This window comes from Otolemur garnettii, unplaced genomic scaffold (assembly GCF_000181295.1).
Source record: "Otolemur garnettii isolate 467f Iridium unplaced genomic scaffold, OtoGar3 scaffold00018, whole genome shotgun sequence".
Lineage (NCBI taxonomy): Eukaryota > Metazoa > Chordata > Mammalia > Primates > Galagidae > Otolemur > Otolemur garnettii.
The window spans coordinates 843,691-849,618 of NW_003852413.1; the positions used below are offsets into that span (position 1 = coordinate 843,691).

A 5,928-nucleotide genomic window follows, 5' to 3' on the forward strand; every position below is an offset into this window, starting at 1 on the left:
TTTTTTTGTTACAGTTATCATTGTTCTTTAGCAGGCCCGGGCCAGGTTTGAACCTACCACCTGGCCAGAGCTGTAACCACTGTGTTATGGGTGCCGAGCCAGTTTCACTTTTATTATATATATGAGTTGTACATGGTGGATGTAAGGGCATAGGTTAATTACAGGGTTAAAAGCCACTAGTGGAGAAATTGGACAATTATTGATTTATTTGTTCATTTAAAAAATACTTTCGAACACAAACTGTGAGCCAGGAAGTCTCCCAGGTGCTAGGATTAACTCTGGACACCTGCCATGACTGGACAGGCCTGCCCTGGCAGGATGAGCTGACACAGCAGGGAGTGGGGTTGTGAGGCCAGGGCTTTGCTCTAAGTAACAGGGGCCCCATCAGGACTTTGAGCAGAGCCCAGTGTGTGTGTAGTCACGCTGGGTGAGGACAGGCAGAGGCTGGGGGCTAGCGAGCAGGCTGAAGGGGGTGGGTGGACGATTGTGGACACACCTGAGGGGAGCTAGGAACCTCAGATGTTGGATGGGGACACAAGAGGGGCAGATGTTGAGGACAACAGATGGTTTGGGCCTGAGCACCAGAAGGGTGTTGGGGTGCAGCGGCTGGTCGGGCGTCACACACCAATGTTCATTCCACGTACAAGTGTTGAGTCCTGTGACTTCACTAGGCATGGGAAAGGGCTCATCAGGGAGCCAAGAGGTAGGGCAAGACGGGAACTGGGGCAGTGTGCATTTCCGTGGTGCTAGTGGTGCTAGGATGCACAGGTCCTGGTGGCAGGGGAGTGAGAGCTGCCCCTTCCTGGCAGGTGCCCCTGACACATGGGGTTCCTGCCCCCTGCTGGCCACGGCCTGCACAGCTCGGCCCCCATGGATCAGTGTCCAGAGAAAAAGCCAGTTTGGTGATTTTGTGATGCTTTATGAAGAGTGAATCAATGACTTTTATATTCTGACTCCGTTAAGTGTTACTGCTTTTACCCCTTACCATAATTTTGCCTTTCAAAGGACAGAAAAAGTAAAATAAACATTTTCGATTGTGCTTTCTGCAGAGTTTCTCTGAGGCGCCCACTCAGTATTCAGGACCGTGCAGCTTTGCGGGGGCAGCAACTCTGTTTATTGCCCTGGGCCTGCAGAACGTGCTAAACACTCCCGGCAGCTATCAGGGCTGGGCTTAGCCCCCTCGGTGCCAGCCCTTTAGGGCTTCTAGTGTGTTGAGAGTGTCCTGGGGAGGATGGTCTTGGTGCAGGGGCTTTAGCAGGTGGTTGGAAGCTATGGCCACCCCACCCCCCACCAGCTTCACACTGTGCAGGGCAAGCACAGACAGGAGGTGTGTCCTTAGTGAGAGCTGACTCTGCTAGCCCTCGGTGCTGTTTACACAGATGAAAGATCACAGGTGCTGTAGGAAGAACCTGAAAAATAATTGGGTGCATGTGCTTGGCACTGACCACTGTAGTGTCCCAGATCACAGCCTCCCTCTCCATGACAGCATTCATGTGTCTCTCCTCACTAACTGCTGCATCCTGCACAGCTCCGGACTCCTAAACTCCTAACCCTGCCAGGAAAGTCTGTGCTGGGTCCTCTCTACCATCTTCCTTCACAGTGGCCTGATTTGTTCCAGGAATTGCTGCTGGAGTTTGAATCTGAAATACAGAAGCGGGAACATGAGTTCCGCCTACAAGCTGACAGCATGAGCAACACAGTCTTATCCCAGGAGCTCAAGGTAACTGGGTGACTTCCTGGAGTCTGAAAGGTTTTTCCCCGTCTACCCTAAGAACCCTCTTTTGATTGGTAAGGCGACTTCTCAACTACGAGGTAGATGGATCACACGCAGGCAAATGGGCTGGGGTCTTGGTGAAAGTGGGCACACGTGTGCTGGGGTGTTGGCCATGGAATCCCTGTCTGTGAACAAGCATGGTCCCTTGAGGTGAGTGACCAGACTGACACTGGCCACTGTGGACTCTGACAAATCCACTGCAGACTGTGCCCCTGTTGGTGCCCTAAGTTCTCCTGTGAGATCATTGAAATGCACCTGGAGGGTGCTACTCCTGTCCCCACTGTAGGGGCCAAGACCATGCTCAGCACCTATCTGGAGCTGCAGGGCTGTGTGTGGCAGAGCCACCAGCAGCACCCACCCTCGGCATGCATGTGTCCCACGTGCCACCCCAGACATTGTCAGGTCGCCCTCAGGACACAGAACAAGGACCAGCCTCGAGGGGCTGCATGAACGCAGGATAGTAGCTTCTGTTGGGGATGAGGGAGGAGAGAAATGCCTGGTCTGGCCCTGCTGCCCCACTGGTTGTTCCTGTGGGTGACATCTTTTGTGGTTAGCACCAGTGCCTCCCCCCTTATGTCCTAGCCTCTCCATAGGAAGCTGTCAGCCCGGGGGGGGGAGGCCCCGAAGACCCTTGTGGGTGGTGGCAGGAGCAGGTATTGAGAGTGTCAGGGTCCAAGCAGGCAATCCCTAGTCTCACCTCCTGACACAGATCACAGTCCCCCTGCATGAATGTCGCAGTGGCCCGCTTGTCCCTTTCTTGCCAAGTTCCCTGCCCCACCTCTAGATGCACTGCTCACCCTGTTAGCCAGAGCCCAGAGCGGGCTGGCCCTGAGGCTAGGATTGCACCAGAGGGACCCTTACAACCTTTGAAAGGTTTGTAAGAGCACCCAGGGGCAGGAGGGCAAGTGGGCAGTGTGGGCGCCCTGTGCTTCATGGTAGGTTGGCTCTCCTGTCAAAGGCAGGGATGCCCCATTTTTATCTCCACCTGCTACAAGAGCCCGTGGTGGGCACCACAGTGTACAGTTTTTAATAAAAGAAAAGTACAGTCGGCTCGGTGCCCGTGGCTCAAGCGGCTAAGGTTCTAGCCACACACCTGAGCTGGCAGGTTCGAATCCAGCCCAGCCCTGCCAAACAACAATGACGCCTGCAACCAAAAAATAGTCAGGCGTTGTGGCAGGCGCCTGTAGTCCCAGCTACTTGGGAGGTGGAAGCAGGAGACTCGCTTGAGCCCAGGAGTTAGAGGTTGCTGTAAGCTGTGATGCCATGGCACTCTACCCAGGGTAACAGTTTGAGGCTCTGTCTCAAAAAAAAAAGAAAAGAAAAGCAGAGTCTTTTTTTGTTGAGGTTATAGTCATGAGCCACCACAACTAGCCTTATTTTGCTCCTGGACTCAAAGGATCCTCCTGCCTTGGTCTCCTTAGTAGCTGGGACTACAGGCTTCTGGTGTCAATGCCTAGATAATTTTTCTTATTATTTTTTAAAAGTTGAAGTTGTACTTCATCGCCCAGGCTGGTCTGGAACTCTTGGCCTCAAGCTATCCCCTTGCCTTGGCCTTCCAAGTTGCTAGGTTGACAGTGTGAGCTTCCATGCTGGGCTCCTGTATGCACAGGAAATTCAGGGTCAGAGAGGTTGTTTAAAAATTCTGCGTGAAGGCTTGGTGCCCATAGCTCAGTGGTTAGGGCACCAGCCACATGCCCTGGTGCCTGGTGCTTGGTGGGTTCGAACCCAGCCGGGACCCACTAAGCAACAATGACAACAACAGCAACAAAATAGCTTCATGTTGTGGTGGACACTTGTATTCCCAGCTATTTGGGAGGCTGAGACAAGAGAATCGCTTAAGCCCAAGAGTTTGAGGTTGCTGTGAGCTGTGATGCCACGGTACTCTACCAACTAGGGCGACATAGTGAGACTCTGTCTCAAAAAAAAAAAAAAATTCAGTGTACAGAGGCCAGGCATGGTGGCTCACAACTGTAATCCTAGCATTCTGGAAGGCCAAGGTGGGAGAATTCCTTCAGACCAGCCTGAACAAAATGAGACCCCATCTACTAAAAATAGAAAAACTAGCCAGATGTTATGGTGGGCGCCTATAGTCCCAGCTATTCGGGAGGCTGAGGCAGGAGTATCACTTGAGCCCTGGAGTTTGAGGTTGCTGTGAGCTGTGATGATGATACAGCACTCACTCTACCCAGGGCAACAGAGACTCCGTCTCAAAAAAAAAAAAAAATCAGCATGCAACTGGGATTTGAGTAGGACTGCTCAGCCGTGAGCCATGTTCTTACACCCTGCATGCTTGATTTCATTATTTAAATAATATTCCAATTATGTACTAAGAAACGAAGTGCTATTGATTTGTCCGTTAATAGGACGGACTTAGGTGCACACGGGGCACCCTAGTGGGACTGGGGCCTGACCCTAGTGACGTGCACGTGCCTTCAGAGAGCCCCCATGGGGGCGTGCGGGGGGCAGTCTTGCTGTTTACTACTTCCTGAACTTTGATTTTATTCTCTCTTAACCCTGATAGAATGACAGCACACACATCTGATGTCTCACTTTGTTCTGACTGTATCTTAATTTTGAATTTTTAAAAATCATTCAAAGGTTAAACTACTGAACAAAGAGCTTGAGGCTCTGAAAGAAGCTGGAGTGAAGGCTGCAGAGTGTATGCAGAAGGCAGAGACTGCAAACTCAGAGCTGGAAAAGAAGCTCCAGCATCAAGCCTGGGCGCTCCAGGACCTGGAAGCCGTGAAGAACGCGCGGTACGTGGCTGCGCCCTGTCCCTGTTGCCTGTGGCAGGTTCTGTGGCCCCATCCCACAGTGTGGGCTGGGCCAGGACTCTGTTCCAGCTTATTCCAGGCCAGTGTTTGCTTTAGCCTCTTATCTACATTTTCCACTAATATTTGTTTCTTTTTAGGATAAATGACTTAGAAAATAAACTTCACTCTGTGCAGCTAACCAGGAAAAAGGAAGAGGAAACATTTAAGAGGAAGTGAGTGTTTCTGCCTCCCCCAACTGTGCAGCCTGGCAATGGCCTGGGAGCAGGAGATGAGACTGATGTGCTCAGCCTTGAGTTCATGGCCACGAAGAAGAGGCCCCACTAGCCAGGGAGGCTTTGGCCTGGGTTTGGGTCTGTGTTTATGCTCTGCTGTAGATTTTCTCAGTGATGTTTAGGATTTTTAATGTTTTACAATTAAAAAAATTAGCCAGGCGCAGTGGCTCACACCTATAATCCTAGCACTCTGGGAGGCTGAGCTGAGTAGATTGCCTGAGCTCATGAGTTCAAGACTAGCCTGAGCCAGAGCGAGATCTCATCTGTAAAAATAGCTGGATGTTGGGGTGGGTGCCTGTAGTTCCAGCTACTCGGGAGGCTGAGGCAAGAGAATTGCTTAAGCCCAAGAGTTTGAGGTTGCTATGAGCTGGGACACCATGGTACTCTACTGAGGGTGACAAAGTGAGACTCTGCCTAAAAAATAAAATAAAATAAAATAAGAGTTAAAATACTTAAAACCTAAGTCGGGGTGGCGCCTGTGGCTCAAAGGAGTAGGGGGCTGGCCCCATATGCTGGAGGTGGCGGGTTCAAACCCAGCCCTGGCCAAAAACTGCAAAAAAAAAAAACCTAAGTCAAAAGTTAACTTTTAAAACTTAAAAGTTCTGCTTATTAACCAATTTTATCAGTTTTCTATTGTAGCAGCTAATTTTACTTTGGTGATATAGCCACTCTTTTATTGTAGCAAAATAATTTTGTTCTCTTGGTTCTAAAATTCTTAAGTTCTAAAGAACCCTCCTTTCCCACTAAAATGATTTTTTTTTTCTTTTGAGACAGAGTCTCATTCTGTTGCCCTGGGTAGAGTGCTGTGGCATCATCACAGCTCACGTAACCTCAAACTCCTAGGCTTAAGTGATCCTCCTGCCTCAGTCCCAGTAGCTGGGACTACAGGTGCCCACCACCATGACAGGCTAGTTTTCTATTTTTAGTAGAGTTGGGGTCTCTCTCTTGCTCAGGCTGGTCAGGTGATCCACCCACCTTGGCCTCCCAGAGTGCTGGGGTTACAGGTGTGATGATTTCCTTCAGTTTTTCTTGAACCATATTTGCGTCTATAGGCACAGTTTTCATATACCGGCTAATATTTTAAATTTTTTTTTTTTTTTTTTTTTTT

The 5,928-nt window shown here is 50.1% G+C and overlaps 1 protein-coding gene across 1 annotated transcript in view; it reads left to right on the top strand.

Moving 5' to 3' along the window:
- The window catches only part of CCDC57 (coiled-coil domain containing 57), a 136,577-nt gene that overhangs the window by 20,781 nt on the left and 109,868 nt on the right, over positions 1-5,928 (top strand). The window contains exons 4-6 of the mRNA XM_012802827.2: positions 1,619-1,720; positions 4,373-4,530; positions 4,686-4,760. Coding sequence (XP_012658281.1) covers positions 1,619-1,720; positions 4,373-4,530; positions 4,686-4,760 — 335 coding nt within the window. The remainder of the gene's footprint in view (positions 1-1,618; positions 1,721-4,372; positions 4,531-4,685; positions 4,761-5,928) is intronic.